This window comes from Paroedura picta, chromosome 3, assembly GCF_049243985.1.
Source record: "Paroedura picta isolate Pp20150507F chromosome 3, Ppicta_v3.0, whole genome shotgun sequence".
Taxonomy (NCBI): Eukaryota; Metazoa; Chordata; class Lepidosauria; order Squamata; family Gekkonidae; genus Paroedura; species Paroedura picta.
The window spans coordinates 11,788,041-11,804,627 of record NC_135371.1 but is presented as its reverse complement, the minus strand read 5'-3'; the positions used below and the strand labels follow the sequence as shown (position 1 = coordinate 11,804,627).

At 49.4% G+C, this 16,587-nt stretch overlaps 1 protein-coding gene across 1 annotated transcript; it reads right to left on the bottom strand.

Moving 5' to 3' along the window:
• Positions 1–7,586: 7,586 nt before the first annotated feature.
• Positions 7,587–15,883, bottom strand: LOC143831517 (myelin protein zero-like protein 1). The gene is made up of 6 exons (XM_077324562.1): positions 15,339–15,883; positions 15,123–15,235; positions 12,762–12,922; positions 11,163–11,376; positions 10,825–10,948; positions 7,587–9,351 (listed from the first exon to the last, which is right to left on the bottom strand). The coding sequence occupies exons 1-5, from the start codon at positions 15,413–15,415 to the stop codon at positions 10,872–10,874; spliced, it is 642 nt and encodes a 213-aa protein (XP_077180677.1). The 5' UTR covers positions 15,416–15,883; the 3' UTR covers positions 7,587–9,351; positions 10,825–10,871.
• Positions 15,884–16,587: the final 704 nt, after the last annotated feature.

Sequence of the window (16,587 nt, the reverse complement as noted above, 5' to 3'; positions counted from 1 at the left end):
CAGGTCAGGGAGCTAAAAAGGTCAAGGTAAAGGTGTCCCCTGTGCAAGCACCGAGTCATGTCTGACCCTTGGGGTGACGCCCTCCAGCGTTTTCATGGCAGACTCAATACGGGGTGGTTTGCCAGTGCCTTCCCCAGTCATTACCGTTTACCCCCCAGCAGCAAGCTGGGTCCTCATTTTACCGACCTCGGAAGGACGGAAGGCTGAGTCAACCTTGAGCCGGCTGCTGGGATTGAACTCCCAGCCTCATGGGCAAAGCTTTCAGACAGCTGCCTTACCACTCTGTGCCACAAGAGGCTCTTGTCAGGGAGCTACTTATATGCAAAGTCTTATTAACCCACTCCATCGTCGTGCTTTTATGCTTGCTAGATTAAACATCTTCCCATCAGTTGTCCTTGCAGGCAGATACAGCAATGGACCAATTGGGACCAGACTTTGTAAATTTTGCCAATTAGAGCCTGACTCAGTGCTACATATTCTACTCTATTGCCCATCACATTCTATGCTTAGACAACAACTGGTTGTCCCTATCACGACGGACCTTTCTGGCCCCATGGACAGAATAACCAGGCATTTGTTAGCTGATAGGTCCCCAGAAAGAACGGAACGGGTGGCCGAATTCTTGGCTACTGTGATACAAAAGGATGGTCGGCTAGGCAAGAATCAGGTCTAGACCAGGGGCACCTACAACTGGTGGAAATTACTGGTTGCTGGGCATTCTGGAAGAATCTACTGTTGATTACTGGTTCTTTTCTTTTCTTTTATTTGTTTATCTAGACCAGGGGTAGTCAAACTGCGGCCCTCCAGATGTCCATGGACTACAATTCCCAGGAAGCCCCCTGCCAGCGAATGCTGGCAGGGGCTTCTGGGAATTGTAGTTCATGGACATCTGGAGGGCTGCAGTTTGACTACCCCTGATCTAGACTGTGTAATTTTTATCAATTAATTATAATTATGAATTACCCTTGTTCTCATGATGTTTTATATACCATTAAAGGTTTTTTAAAATTTGAATCTGAAATTTGAAAGGGAATTGCAAGGGGGCAGGACTATGAGGCTGAGGTAAAATAACGGGCGGGAATGGCAGGGAAAGCAAAGAAAGAAGAGGAACGGTGTCTTTTCCCCCCTCCTGCCTCCTCCGACTGCAACTCAGGGAGAATCGGTTAAGCCACTACATGTGTGGGGTGAGGAGGGAGGGAGCAAAGGGGGGCTACGATTGCCAGCACACATCTGATCAGCTGCAGAGTCTCGGAGAGGGTGGCAAGCTCCCTTTCCTCTACTCCCCTCTTCTCAGCCCATGAATAAAAAAAGTCATGGGAAGTAAAACAAAAACAAAAACAAAAAAACAGCTCTTGGGAGGTTTCAGAAACATCCTCTCCCCCAGGCCTTCCCCTCAGTGTTGGCTTCTGTGGCAAACGCAGGAAGGCTAAGAACTGGTGGTGGGAGAACTTGGAGAGTCAGGTTCAGGCCCCCTCCCCTTCTCCTGAGCCAGGATTCTTCGTCTGGGTCACTCAGGGATGGTGACTTAGCCTGGACCACTTCCCATGATGCAGGCTGACCCGGCCACCTGGATCCACACCGCAGAAACATCAAGATCAGACTACTGTGATGCGCTGTGCATTGGCCTCCCCACAAAACCGACTCAGAAACGCCAGCTAGTCCAGAATGCGGCTTGGCTATTAACCAGAGCATATGATTCCCATCCTGTAGATTAGTGGTTCTCAACCTTCCTAATGCCGCAACCCTTTAATATAGTTCCTCATGTTGTGGTGACCCCCAACCGTAAAATTATGCAAGGGTTCTTTCACAGAAATTATACCGAATATGACCAATGGCGTGAAGATCCATTATTATTGTATATAATTCCCCCCCCCCAACCAGGGTTTCTCAGTTCAGTTCTGCCTCTTGTCCCACCATGCTGATCTTGCTCTTTTCCACAGCTCCAGACAGACCAATGCTCTATCTCGATCTATCCTGCAAGGCTGTTGTGTAGATGGCGCCTCCTCCCCCCCCCCCCCCGGCCAAGCTGCTTGCCCTGCTGCGACCCCCGTGAAAGGGTTGTTCGACCCCCAAAGGAATCCCGACCCCTAGGTTGAGAACCACTGCTGTAGATGACCCATTAGGTGCCCATCTGTCACTGGGGTTTAAAGTACTGGCTAACACATACCAAGCCCTTCATGACCATGGCCCCTCTTTTCTTCAGCCTGGAGAAAAGGAGGTTGAAAGGGGACATGATAGCCCTCTTTAAGTATTTGAAAGGTTGCCACTTGGAGGAGGGCAGGATGCTGTTTCTGTTGGCTGCAGAGGAGAGGACACGCAGTTATAGGTTTAAACTACAAGTACAACGATATAGGCTACATATCAGGAAAAAATTTTCACAGTCAGAGTAGTTCAGCAGTAGAATAGGCTGCCTAAGGAGGTGGCGAGCTCCCCCTCACTGGCAGTCTTCGAGCAAAGGTTGGATGCACACTTTTCTTGGATGGAGAACTGTGGCCTGCACTGCTATATATAGCTTTATTAGAAGTAGGACTCAATTTATGTAATTTCTTTCTTCCCCTTATTAATAGAAATGTTATTCAGAAAGAGGGAAACACTACATATTGCATATCACAGAACTGAAATGATCGGATAGAATCATAGAATCATAGAGTTGGAAGGGGCCATACAGGACATCTAATCCACCCCCTGCTCAATGCAGGATCAGCCTAGAGCATCCAGGATAAGTCTCAATCCAGCCACTGCTTGAAGACTGCCAGTGAGGGGGAGCTCCCCACCTCCTTAGGCAGCCTATTCCACTGCTGAACTACCCTGTGAAATTTCCCCCCCTGATATCTAGCCAATATCATTCTCCACATATTTTAAACCCATTACTGCAGGTCCTCTCCTCTGCCACCAACAGGAATATTCCCTGCCCTCCTCTAAGCGACAACCTTTCAAATACTTAAAGACAACATGTCCCCTCTCAGCCTTCTTATTTTTATATTAAAAACTTTCCCCTGTGTTGTATGTACGTATTAACGTTGTTCGTTTTGTTTATTGATAGAATTGCTTGATTTTATTTATTTATTTATTTATTTATTTATTTAGATTTATATACCGCCCTCCCCGAAGGCTCAGGGCGGTTTACATTAAAACTAATCAACGATACATGAAACAGTCTTCGTTAAAACATACAGTAAATAATAACAGTGGTTGTAACCATATAACAGAATAATGTAACAGTATAACAGTATAATAAATTAATATAACGATGGAACCGTGCAATACCACAACAGGTCCAGAGCGCTCTGGTGGAGTTCTGGGAGGAAGGGGGGAGTTGGGGGGAGGGGGGGAGCGGGGGCCCTTCATTCGCTGTTGGTTGTGCCTGGTCTCAACCAAATGCCTGGCGGAGGAGCTCCTTTTTGCAGGCCCTGCGGAACTGTTTAAGCTCCGTCAGGGCCCTGATCTCCTCCGGGAGCTCATTCCACCAGGTGGGGGCCAGTACAGAGAATGCTCTGGCCCTGGTCGAGACCAGGCGGACTTCTTTAGGGCCAGGGACCATTAGCCGGTTGGTGGCGGTGGAGCGCAGAGCTCTTTTAGGGGCATAGGCAGGGAGGCGGTCCCTCAGGTACACTGGGCCCTGACCGTGAATGGCCTTGAAGGTAATTACCAGAACCTTTAGTCTGATCCGGAATTCAACTGGCAACCACTGCAGTTGGTGGAGAATGGGCCGGATGTGGGACCTCCACGGTGTTGCTGTGAGGATCCTGGCCGCTGCGTTTTGGACCAGCTGTAGTTTCCGGGTCAAGGCTAAGGGCAGGCCTGCGTAGAGCGAGTTACAGAAGTCCAGTCTAGAGGTGACCGTCGCATGGATCACTGTGGCTAGGTGTTCCGGGGCCAGGTAGGGCGCTAGTAGTTTGGCTTGGCGGAGATGGTAAAATGCCAGCCGCGCTACCTTTGTGATCTGGGCTTCCATTGTAAGGGAAGTATCCAGAATCACGCCTAGGTTCCTGGCGGAGTGAGCCGTAGAGAGCTGTACTCCATCCAGGGCAGGCAGGCACGCTTCCTCACATGGGCCCTTCCTACCCAGCCACAGGACCTCCGTCTTTGAAGGATTGAGCTTCAGACGACTCTGCTTCAGCCATCTCGTCACTGCTTCCAGGCAGCTGGCTAATGCTTCTGGGGGGGAGTCAGGGCGGCCATCCATCAGGAGGAAGAGCTGGGTGTCATCGGCATATTGATGACAACCCAGCCCAAACCTCCGTACCAGTTGTGCGAGAGGGCGCATAAAGATATTGAATAGGATAGGAGAGAGGACCGCTCCTTGTGGGACTCCACAAGTAAGTTGACGACGGTCTGATGTTTTGTCTCCAATTGCAACCCTCTGTCCACGATCCCGGAGGAAGGAGCCATTGGAGGGCTGTCTCTCGTATTCCGGCATCGGTGAGGCGGCGAGCTAGAAGCTCATGATCGACTGTGTCGAACGCTGCTGAGAGGTCTAGTAATATCAGCAGTGCCGACCCGCCTCGGTCCAACTGGCGACGGAGGTCATCCGTCAGGGCGACTAGCGCTGTCTCTACCCCATGGCCAGGCCGGAAGCCTGACTGGGATGGGTCTAGGACCGAAGCTTCTTCCAGGTACTCTGTTAGTTGGTTTGCGACAGCCCTTTCAATCATCTTCCCCAGAAACGCTAAATGCGAGACGGGTCGATAGTTGTTGGGCTCTCGCGGGTCTAAGGATGTTTTTTTCAGCAGTGGGCGTACCACAGCCTCTTTCAGTTCCTCCGGGAATTCTCCCGTTGTGAGAGATAGATTGATTATCTCCCGGAGGGGGCCCTTTATCCTTATGTCCGCTGTTCTTAGGAGCCAGGATGGGCAAGGGTCTAGTGGGCATGTGGTTGGCCTCGCTGTTGCTAGTATCCTGTCCACTTCGGTCAGCGTGAGTCGTCTGAAGTTACTCAAGGTATTCTCCAAAGACGGCCAAGGGGCCTCTAGTTCACTTTCTGTATCTAAGGTTGGAGGGAGGTCATGGCGGAGTGTCGAGATTTTATCCGCAAAATGACTCGCAAATGCCTCACAGCTGATATCCAATTTGCTACTGTTTTGTTGCCCTTCAGCCAGGGCAGTAAGAGACCGAACTACCTTAAACAATTGAGCCGGGCGTGAGTCTGCAGATGCGATGGTAGCCGAGTAAAAATTGCGTTTCACTGACTTCACCGCCATCTCATAGGCCTTCATCTGCATTCTATAAGATGTTCTCGAGGCTTCGTCACGAGTCTTCCTCCAAACTCGCTCTAGCCGTCTCAGTTCCCGTTTCTTGTTGCGAAGCTCCTCGGTGTACCAAGGGGCCCGCTTGAGACGGGGCCGGAGAGGGCGTCGGGGGGCTATCTCATCAATGGCAGCCAGTAGTCTGTCATGCCAGTCGCTGACCAGGCCATTGAGAGAAGTGCCAGGAGGCATTGGCTCCCGCAGAGCATTCAGGAATCCAATTGGATCCATAAGTCTCCGCGGGCGAGCTAAAATTTGCTCGGCGCCCAACTGAGGTGGGAGTGGTAGCCATAGCCGAGCCTTCAGGGCATAGTGGTCTGACCATGGCACGGCAGTTGCCGTGACCAGATCCACATTCAGACCTACGCCGAAAATAAGATCCAGGGTGTGACCTGCTTGGTGGGTGGGGCCAACAACAAACTGCGAGAGCCCTAGTGTCGCCATGGTTGACACTAGGTCCTGCCCAGTTCTAGAAGACGGCAGCTCAGCATGGACGTTAAAGTCCCCCAGGACTAATAGACTGGGAAACTGTAGCGTCCAGGCCGCCACCGCCTCTAGCAGGGCAGGCAGGGCATCTGGTGGTGCATTGGGCGCGCGGTACACTAACCAAATGGCCACGCTCTCGGTTGATCCCCATCCGAGGCCAACACATTCAATGCCTGGTATTGATGGCGCAGGAAGGGCCCTGAAGGAGAAAGCCTCTCGGATCAGGATTGCCACCCCTCCTCCCCGCCCCGCTGTCCGGGACTGGTGGAGGACAGAAAACCCGGCAGGGGCTAGATCTTTGAGGGCGACTGTTTCGCCTTTCCTGGTCCAGGTTTCTGTCACGAACGCCAGGTCCACTCTTTGCTCTGCAAAATAGTTTTGCAGGGTAGAGGTTTTGTTGTTTATTGACCTGGCGTTGCACAGCACCAGTGTCAGAGGCGGGTTATTCACCTTTGCCTCCACCCTAGTGTCGCGAGGGATGGGGCGGAGTCTGGAGGGGGCCCGTGTATGGTTGATTTCCGGGCCCCTTGGTCGCCGCCATCTGCTGTCTCTGCCTCTGCCCCTTATTGTTGGGATCCCTGACCCTTTCAGGGCCCCCGCTTTCTCCCCTTCCTCCGTTCTTTCAAATATGATGGGCTCCATGGACACTGTTGGTTTTAGTTCTTGGTTTTGCGGTTTAGCTAGGGTTGTTGCCCACCCTGGTTCTGTGCTTATTGCTGGTTTCTAATGTAGGTGTGGGGTTTTGTGTATCTGTGGAAGGTTGGTCCCGATCGCTATTTATAGCCTCTCAGGACTTCCCAGTTCCAATTGTGACAGTTATGTGCTATGTGTAGGATGTGTATCTGGAGGGGTAGCCCCAATCGCCTGTTGCAGCACCTCAGGGTTGCCCAGTCCAGGGTGTGTGGTGTATGTGTGGCCTCTGTGTTATTTCATGTTGTGATTTGGGACTGGATGTTTGTGGGTTGGGTGGAATTGGGTTGGACAGTTAGCGTTGTTTGGCAAGTGGAGGGTGGGTTGTTAGGTATGGTCTGAATTAATTAGTTGTTAGAATTGGTTGATTGGGGTGGGTTTGGGTGGTTCAGTTGGTAGTTGGGTAGTTCAATTGGTTGGTGGAGTTGATTGATTTGGGGTGGCTTGGGTAGTTCAGGCGATAGTTGGGTAGTTCAATTAGTTGATAGAATTGATTGTTTGGTAGAATTGATTGTTTTGGGGTGGGTTTGGGATAGTTAAATTGATAGTGGGGTTGTGGTAGATCAGTTGATGATAATTGTTCGGATGGGTAGATGGGTAAGGTGTTAATTTAATTTGGGGTCAGTCAATGGTCAGATGGGTTGTCGTTAGGTTGAGGGTTGGGGGTTAATTCTTCTCCCCTTTTTTATAATTCCTGTGCATAGATTGTTGTCTCTTTCCCTCCCTTTTAAAAATTTTTTTCTCCTTTTTCTATTCCCCCCCACCACCCCTGCTCTTTCCCTCCCCCCCTCTTTTTTCCCCTCCCCTTTTCTGTGCACACCACAATGTTTCCACTTGATTCTTCTCTTAGTTTGTTTGAAGTTTTCCCCTTATTCTCCCCCTCCCCTCCGTTTTCTGTCTGTACAGTTTTTCCCGCCTAAATTCTTCCCGCTTTTTTTCTTCCCGCCTAAATTCTTCCTGCTTAATTTCTAATTTCCCTCCCCTTTGAAATAGGCATCAACCTTAGTCAGCTCGGTTAGTCCGTTTGATTTCCCTTCCCCCTTCTGAGAATGTTTGTTTGAGCCTTCTTCCCTCCCCTCTGCAGATGGGATATTTATGGCAATCCCCCCCCCCCAGGATTTGGTATTAATCTTATTCAGTTCGTTAGTCCGTTTGATTTCCCTTCCCCCTTCTGAGAATAAATAAATGGTCCGTTTGTACCTTCTTCCCTCCCCCCTACAGATGGGATAGTTATGGCAAGTCCCGTTCCCCCCCCCCCCAGGGCTTCGTACTTCTCTTTCTTTATTGTTCTGCAGGTGAGTGTTCCTTTTCCTTTCCTTCTTCTTTCTTTTCTGTTTGCTTCTTTTCCTTGTCGCTCGGCTGTAGTGCAGGGTCGGCGATGGGCAGGCAGCAGCAGCAGAGGGTCAGGCTTTGTTTGGTGGTGGTTGGGCACGGGTGGTGGACACGGCGCAGCTATGGCGAGGCGGAATCAGTAGAGGTCCAGGCTCCGTTCCTGCGGGGTCCTGGCTCTGATCGGGCGGCAGCTGTGGGCTTGAATGGAAGGCGCGGCGTGGTAATGGCGTCCTGTCGACCTTCGGCGGTGGAACAGCCGCAGCAGAGGGTCCGGCCCCGTTCACGTGGTGGCCGCGGTGCTGATGGTGGGCGTGGCACAGTACCAGCGGTCAGCTGTGGCTGAAGTCCGGCTCCGCTTGGGCGGCTGCAGGAGGGTCCCTCTGCAGCAGGCCGTTTCCCGCAGCGACGCTGACAGGCCGCTCCAGTGGATCTGCTGGTCGGCTCTCCCTGGCTGTTCTCAGCAAGCTCCAGGTTCCTCCGGCCGTGGGGCTGTTCAGGCTTGGTAGATGGTCAGTGGGCAGCCCCAGCACAGTCCTTGATAGCAATCCCGGAGGGCTTTGTTGTTAGCCAGCCGTTGTTGTTTTCGTTTGCTTTGTTTTGGTTGGTTTTCTTACCGTTTCTGTTTTTCTTTCTTTGGTTCTTCTTATCTGTTCTTGTTTCTATTTGTAGTGGTTTTGTTGTTTCGATTCTTTTGCGTTTCTTCAGATATCTGTAGTTAAATTGGTGGGGTTCTTTTTGTTTTTGTTTCTTTTTTTAGAGTGATCAATTCTGGGTGCTTTTTGGCGGCTATTTTTGGGCTGGGCCTGTTTAGTTTCAGGAGCAGTCTGATTTCATGACTGCTCCGGCCGCCCTCTTGGAGGGAACCCCAGATTTGAACTGAGGAAGGTTTTTCCAGAAACATTTTCACCATATACTACAATCAATCTCATCTTGAAAATAAATACTTTCTTGACAAAGAAAAATACTTAACATTTGTGTGTTCTTACTCTTTATTTAAGCAGTATAATTTCCTTGTTGTGTTAGCCTAAATGATAAGTGCCATCTTCTGAGGTAGTTGTCACAGCCACAATTCATCTTGTGCAGCGCTGGAAACCACAGACTCTTTATCAAGTATGTGGACTCCCAGTTGAATGAACTCTGGCAAGTCATATTCATGGACAAAATATCAGTCTGAACATAAAAAGTCTCTTAACAAAAATAGACTTTCAGAACCTTTTAAAATGGCTGTATAAAAAGTAACAACCGAGGTCTCAGTGGAGACTACAGAGGTTTGGGTTTCTTATAACTTCGAACTTTAGGGTGGACTAGTAAACATCAGGGTGAAACACTGGACATTTAAGGGCCTGTTGGAATGCATAGCAAAAAATCCCCTGATGTCCTTTGCAAAACAAAATGAATAAAGAGAAAGTCATCTTCATCGTAGTGGTTGGTAGATAATTTAGAAGGTTTGGAATGCCTTTAAAAAGTTGCTTCGGATGCGGTTGGAATCGACAAAAACAGTTCACAAGCATAAATTTTGATACAAGAATCGTATGGTCCTGGAGCACTCCCTGGGAAACCCTGGATTGTTTTCCATGTTTGCCAGAGGTTTCAGCATCTGTAGGAACATCATATGTCAAAACGGTTCAGCTTAAATGTACATTCCTGAATTTGGACACAACAGAAACCTAATGAGATGTGCAGGCTTTACATTTGGATTAGATGGAGGTGGGTACCCAGGTAGGAAGAGTCAGAGAAGGGCTGCCAGTGTGGGACCTGAGTGACTGCACTGAACCTTGAGCACTAATCACAACTTGGATTTAATTTCCAGCATAGGCACAAAAGTACAAATCTGGCACCATGAGGGGATCGAGATCACGGAACAGATTTCAGTTTAGGTATGAACCTCATGGCATTCTTGATTTCTCTCTCCCAATACTCTGAAAAGACATCTTCCAAACTCATTCGTTTTGCAGAGTGGGTCCCCCACATCCTAGTCTGAAATGTTATACTCTAAACTCTATACCACACTGGCTATCATGGGGTTTCCACTGTTGAACAGTAGCAAGCAAGCAAGCCTGAGTGAGTCTTGAAGTTCAGGTTGAAGCAAGTAACTGGTGGCTGCTGCTAACCCTGGTTCTGATCAGTCCTCCCTTCAAAGCCAAAACAGCCCTAAAAAGGGCTCTGCCTCTTTCCTTCATGTTCTACTGACAGAAACCCAGGTCTGAAGGCCAGCTGTATTGGTGCAGTTACCAAGCAACGGCACTAAGGGCATTTATTGTATATAGCTATGGAAGAAGAGCTGGTTTTTTAACACCTCGCTTTTCTCTACCCAAAGAAGTCCCAAAGCCGCTTATCCCATCACCAATCCCTTCCTCTCTCCACAGCAGACACCCTGTGAAGTAGGTGGGGGTTGAGAGAGCTCTAAGAGAACTGCTCTATGAGAACAACTCTAAGAGGACTGTGACTAGCCCAAGGTGGCCCAGTTGTCTGCATGTGGTAGAGGAGTGGTGAAGCAAACCCAGTTCTCCAGATTAGAGGCTGCCACTCTTAACCACTATACCATGCTGACTCACAGGTGCTACTTCTATTATTTTCAGGAGTTTTAACTCCTGCTCCCCTCTCCTTTTTTTTTGTTTCAGAAGGTTCTGCAAACATGGGGCATGTTTCACATTGTAAAACACTCTGCCTCATCTGTTCATGGCTCCATACTCTGGATTTAAGTATCCCCAATTTTGGCTGCGTTCAGAATTAGATATTTTGACAATGTTTTAAGTTGCTAGAATATCTCTGAGCATATAGGTCCGTCCCTTCCCTTCACCGTTAACTATTCAGCAGCCTTTGTGTCTCTGGAAGAAGGGGAAGAACACCTCCTCTCAGTCTACTTGTTGTTTTCTCAGCAGGAGGAACAGCAGCTAGGATTGGCCAAAGATGCTTCCCCTACTGCTCATGATAAAGCTGGAATTCCAAAGAGCACCACTGAACCTCCGACCTTCAACAAACAAAGCACGAAGTGAAGATTTTTGGCAGTCCTCCTGGAATCCCACAAAGTTAAAGATAAGGGTCACAAAGATCAGAAAAAGCATGCAACCTTGTTCCTTTGGTCCTTCCAGAAGAGATGATCTGTAATCACAATGGTCACGAGGAGGAGAAGAACCACACTCCTACAGCTAAGCAGAGGGTGTTTTGTGTGAGATAGTCATGATCTGCTGAATCTGCAAAGGAACATCACAATCTGAGCACAGTAGAAGATGAAAAGGAACATGACAATCCACTGCATACAGCAATGATCTGCCCCCAAAAAATCAGACAGGAATCTGGCAAATATGTAATGGTTGGCCCCCATCTATCCCTTTTGCATAGAGATTAATCAGTTTTGACTGATGTAGAGAGTGGATGGTCAGATGGCCAGAGAGGATGAAGAAGTACCTCTCTCCACCACTCTGAGCCTGATCTCTCCTGGGATAACAACGATGTCTGGAGGATTCTTGACGTCACAGATGTAAGTACCGTTGTCCCGAAATTGGATATTGGCAATGCTGATAGATGCGTCTTTCTTGTTCAAGTCCCCTGCCCAGTGGATTCTGTCCTTAAACGGTATCTCCTTCCCGGGATATGCCTTCCCATATGAATAATAGAAGAACTGCAGTCAGGGAAACAAGTGTCAATTGCAATGTTAACACCCTTTTTCTTCCACCATTTTAGCGCCACACCTGAGGAACTTTTCCAAGGAAATCAGTTGGGTGGAAAACTGACAATTTAACTGCATGTGGAATTTGGATGCCAGGGTGCTATCTCTCCCTCCTTGTAGATATCTGTTTTTATGTTTTAGGGGGAAAACTGGTTTCCACTCCCCTCCCCACCTCATTTCAAATAAAATAAAGGCAAAAGGTAAAGGTATCCCCTGTGCAAGCACCGGGTCATGTCTGACCCTTGGGGTGACGCCCTCTTGCGTTTTCATGGCAGACTCAATACGGGGTGGTTTGCCAGTGCCTTCCCCAGTCATTGCCGTTTACCCCCCAGCAAGCTGGGTACTCATTTTACCGACCTCAGAAGGATGGAAGGCTGAGTCAACCTTGAGCTGGCTGCTGGTACTGAACTCCCAGCCTCATGGGCAGAGCTTTCAGACTGTATGTCTGCTGCCTTACCATTCTGCACCACAACAGGCTCTTCAAATAAGATATCATACATCTAAATAAGTCTTTTTCTGAAATGGAGCATTCTGGTTTCTAAATAGAACTGGAACGCAGACATCATCCTTGTCTCCTCCGTGTTCTCCTCACAGCTGCATGGCAAGGCAGGTTGGGTTGAGAGCACATGACTGGCCCACAAGCTTCCATGGCAGGGTGGAGATTTGAACCCAGGTCCCAGGGTAACATTCGATGCTATACTGGCCCTGCTGCAATGCCTAGCAATGCTTTTTATAGTGGTCAAAAGTGTTGGAATATGCAAGTTCTGCAGTGTGCATGACTGAGCAGAATATAAAGAACCTCCTGCAGTGAGCAGCAGAGGAAATGTGCATTTAGCATAATTAGATCAGGAACCTCCTGGTGATTTTCAAATTATTTCCTCCAGTGTCCTGATTAGCTCAAAGGAAGACTTCTTGCTCTTTTGGGTACACTTCCTCCCTGCTTGCCTCCAGAACGAACCAATAATGACTAAAGACAACAGTTAGACAGACCGGAATCTCTCTCCTCTCTCCTCTTCCTTCACAAAGTTGTTTCTCTTCTTAGTAAAACTGTTCTTATGTTATTTTAACCAGCCTGGTGCTTTGCCCCTCTTCACGTATTGACGCTCCGCCAACAAAAGGAGACCCTTCTCCCTTTTTCACCAAACAGCTGGCAGGATCTAACCCATTCTTTCCCAATGGACAGAAAATGTTCCCAAAGCATGAACAAACACTCCTAAGATGAATTAGACATGTCTAAGCCTTTAATGGACAAAGGGTGTAACTCTTTGTAGAATTCCACTGGCACCCCCCTGCTGCCAGCAGCTCCTATTTGAGCCTAGTCTGAGATAATCTCTTACCGACTCAGTTGAAGGCGACTCTTGTGCCTGGAAGCTCCAGGTGACAGAAGCAGCACTGCTGATCACTTCCTGGGATCTGAACGTGCACTGGAGCCGTGCCTCTGTCCCGTTCCTCACAGTGATCTCCCGTGGCGTGTACACCTGCACAGCTGACACCTGGCCTGCCAAGAACACCACAAGCATCAGCACAGGCCAGCTAGGAACTCACAAAGGTACGCTGGTGTCCCCTCATGCTGGCAGCATAGCACAACCAGCCACAACAGGACCGGAAATCAGCACAATGGATCGCAAAGACCACACGCGGATGAGAAAACCGACCATTGTACAAAAGTGTTCAAATTCGCATGTAGAAGCCATGCAAGGCTCCATAATACCTGCCCTCCCTCCCATCCCCTCCCTTCCCTCACCTGCCTAGTAACCTCACAAATGGTCACCACCATCACCCATCCCGGTGACAAACACTGAGGCAGGTAATGATTTGAGTCGAGGTTCTGAAATGCATCGATTGATTTCAATGTTAATTGATTTTAAAGGTAAAGGTAAAGGTATCCCCTGTGCAAGCACCGAGTCATGTCTGACCCTTGGGGTGACGCCCTCCAGCGTTTTCATGGCAGACTCAATACGGGGTGGTTTGCCAGTGCCTTCCCCAGTCATTACCGTTTACCCCCCAGCAGCAAGCTGGGTACTCATTTTACCGACCTCGGAAGGATGGAAGGCTGAGTCAACCTTGAGCCGGCTGCTGGGATTGAACTCCCAGCCTCATGGGCAAAGCTGTCAGACGGCTGCCTTACCACTCTGCGCCACAAGAGGCTCTTTGATTTTACTAATTGATTTTACTGTTATGCTTATGTTCTAATTCGTGGTTGTTTATCTACGTCAGAGAAGGGTGGTATATAAATCGATTGATCAATCACACAGTCAATAAATCAGCGACAGTATATGTCATGAGTTCTCTGGGAATCGAACAGGGTCCTCCAGATCAGGGGTCGGGGTTCTTCGTCACGACACCCCACTGGCTAGTTGTCCGGACTCCGAGATGTTGGAGGATCTCACCGCCAAGGCAATGTGCAGAGCATCTCTGGAGATCTTGTGACATTCAGCAGCCTTCCTTTCCCAACAAGGAAGGTTCTGGGAGCTGAAGATAAAGGCAGCAGACAGGACTGTCTGGGCAGGTGGTCAAAGGCCCCATGAGGAAGCTCAAAGCGGTTTACAGTTGCCTTCCCTTTTCTCTGCCCACAACAGACACCCTGTGAGATGGGTGAGGCTGAGAGAGCCCTGATATCACTGCCCGGTCAGAACAGTTTTATCAGTGCCATGGAGAGCCCAAAGTCACCCAGCTGGCTGCATGTGGGGGAGTGCAGAATTGAACCTGGCATGCCAGATTAGAAGTCCGCACTCCTAACCACTACACCAAACTGGCTCGATGATGCCTTAAAGGGTAGAGTCCACTTCGTCAGGGGTGTGAAATGGATTCTCATTCAGCAAAAGTATTTACCCAGCAGAGGGAACAGAAACTTAAGCGGCAACTTACAGGCCTGTGACACGGAAGAGGAAGAGTTTGTGAGGCTTAGACCTAGTTTATACAGAAAAAGCTGACTGCAGTTGTCCATCACAAGCCAGTCCAAAGAGATTTATTTATTTCAATTAGCAAGCTATTACAACCACAGCAAAGAGTCACTACAATTACGTTGGATCCAGGTGGGCAGGAGCGTTGGCCTGAAGGCGCAGGACGGATGTTGCGTCCAGTGGCACCTTTAAGGACCACCACAATTTTGTCCAAGGCTTAAGCTTTTGTGTGCAGGCACACTTCTTCAGAGACATGAAGTGGACATTGCCAGTCCACACATGCAGGCAGAAGGTGAGAAATAAATCAGTACATGGAATAATGAAGACGTTTAACAGATTCAAGATCCAGACAGCAATAACAAGCTACGTTTCATCAGAGGTGTCTTCACTGGGCCACCGTCCCCCCCTGTCCTCCTGCAGTTCCCCACCCTCTGGCTAGTCTCTGTCCTGTCCATCCTGCCTTCCTCTCCAGCCTGGCCATGGAGTCTTCTGGACATGGATCAGAGGCCGCAACCTCAGGGAGGGACACAGGAGGAGCCAGCTTTCCAGCCTCCCCACCCACCTGCCCTCCTGTCCATTTGTCAAGAAGAAGAAGAAGAAGAAGAAGAAGAAGAAGAAGAAGAAGAAGAAGAAGAAGAAGAAGAAGAAGAAGAAGAAGAAGAAGAAGAAGAAGAAGAAGAAGAAGAAGAGTTGGTTCTTATATGCCACTTTTCCCTACCCGAAGGAGCGGCTTACAGTTGCCTTCCTTTTCTTCTCTTCTCTTCAAGCTTCCCTCCCTGCCTCCCTGCCACTCACCCAAATCCAGAACCGCCAGCGCCAGCACCGAGGCCAGCAGCACCTGAGGCTGGGCCATTCTGCACTGGTTCTGGGATCGGCCCCTCTTGCCCCCTCCGGCTTCCCTCCCCAGGCTGGGAGAATGAGAGAGCGGAAGAGGTTGTGAAAGATCGAGGGCCCCAGCACTTCCCCTTCCCCATTTTGCCAACCGCTGCCCTAAACCGTGCAGGCACTGACTGTAAGACCAGCCTTCCTCCTTCAGACCAGGCTCTCATCTGGGCCCCTCTTTCACTACAGAGGGCAATTTCCTCCATGAGAGCCAGTCAAGTTCCTTCCCAACTCACATCAGGCAGCTAACATCAAGCACCAACTTTGAAAACATTTCTCCACTGGGGAGGGGAGGGGGGAGAGGAGATATAAAGCAGTGGGGAATTTGTGGGACTTGAAAAAGCTGCTTGGATCGAGACTGTAACGTGGCTCATAGCCAGCTGCCCTTGTTTTTGGAGACTTCATCCTGGGTGTTTTGCAAGACTTCTGCTGCTGCAGCATCTGGTACATTTGGAAACTTCCAGGACATTTGTGGCTACGCTGTTGCTTTGGCAACGTGTTCTGATGAGAGATTTCTGACTATTTCTGAAGAAGAGTTGGTTTTTATACTCTGCTTTTCTCTACCCGAAGGATTCTCAAAGTGGCTCACAATCGCCTTCCCCTCCTCTCCCCACAACAGTCATCCTGTGAGGGAGGGGAGGCTAAGAGAGCTCCTGACAGGATTGCTCGGTCAAAACAGCACTATCAGTGTTGTGATGAGCTCAAGGTCACCCTGCTGGTTGCATGCAGAGGTAGATGGGGCTGAGAAACCTCTCAAGGCACCCTGACTCGCCCAAGGTCACCCATGTGGTAGAGGAAAGGAGAATCAAACCCCCTAGCTCTCCACATCAGACTCTGCCACTTGTAGACCGTTTCCACATGAGGAATTCCCCCGGCCCAGCCTCTCATTGTTAGCGGGTTTAAATCCCATTTCTACATGAATCAGGCACCAACTCGTGACTCTCCGGGGTTTGACGTGAATCTTCTGGCCCAGTGTCCCGTGACAAGGGAACGTGGGTAAATCCACGTTCCCTTTCTTGTCGCAGTGCACAATGAAGTGAAAATTGAGGCAAGTCTATCAGGAAGCATAAAAGCACACCAGTTGCGCTCATGATTTCCCCACCAGTCTGTTGTAGTGGTTAGGAGCCCTGCCCCACATGCAACCAGCTGGGTGACCTTGTGCTCGCCACAATGCTGAGAAAGCTGTTCTGACCGAGCAGGAATCTCAGGGCTCTCAGCCTCACCTCCCTCACAGGCAAACATCTCCCTGTATCCATGGCATCTTTGCCCTTTTTTTCTCTCCGGTCCCTTGATGGGCTGTGGATTTAAGTGTACAAAATGTATGTTGCTTTGCCACTGCAGTGCTTTGCCCACTTTTAATGGTGCCTGACACATGCTC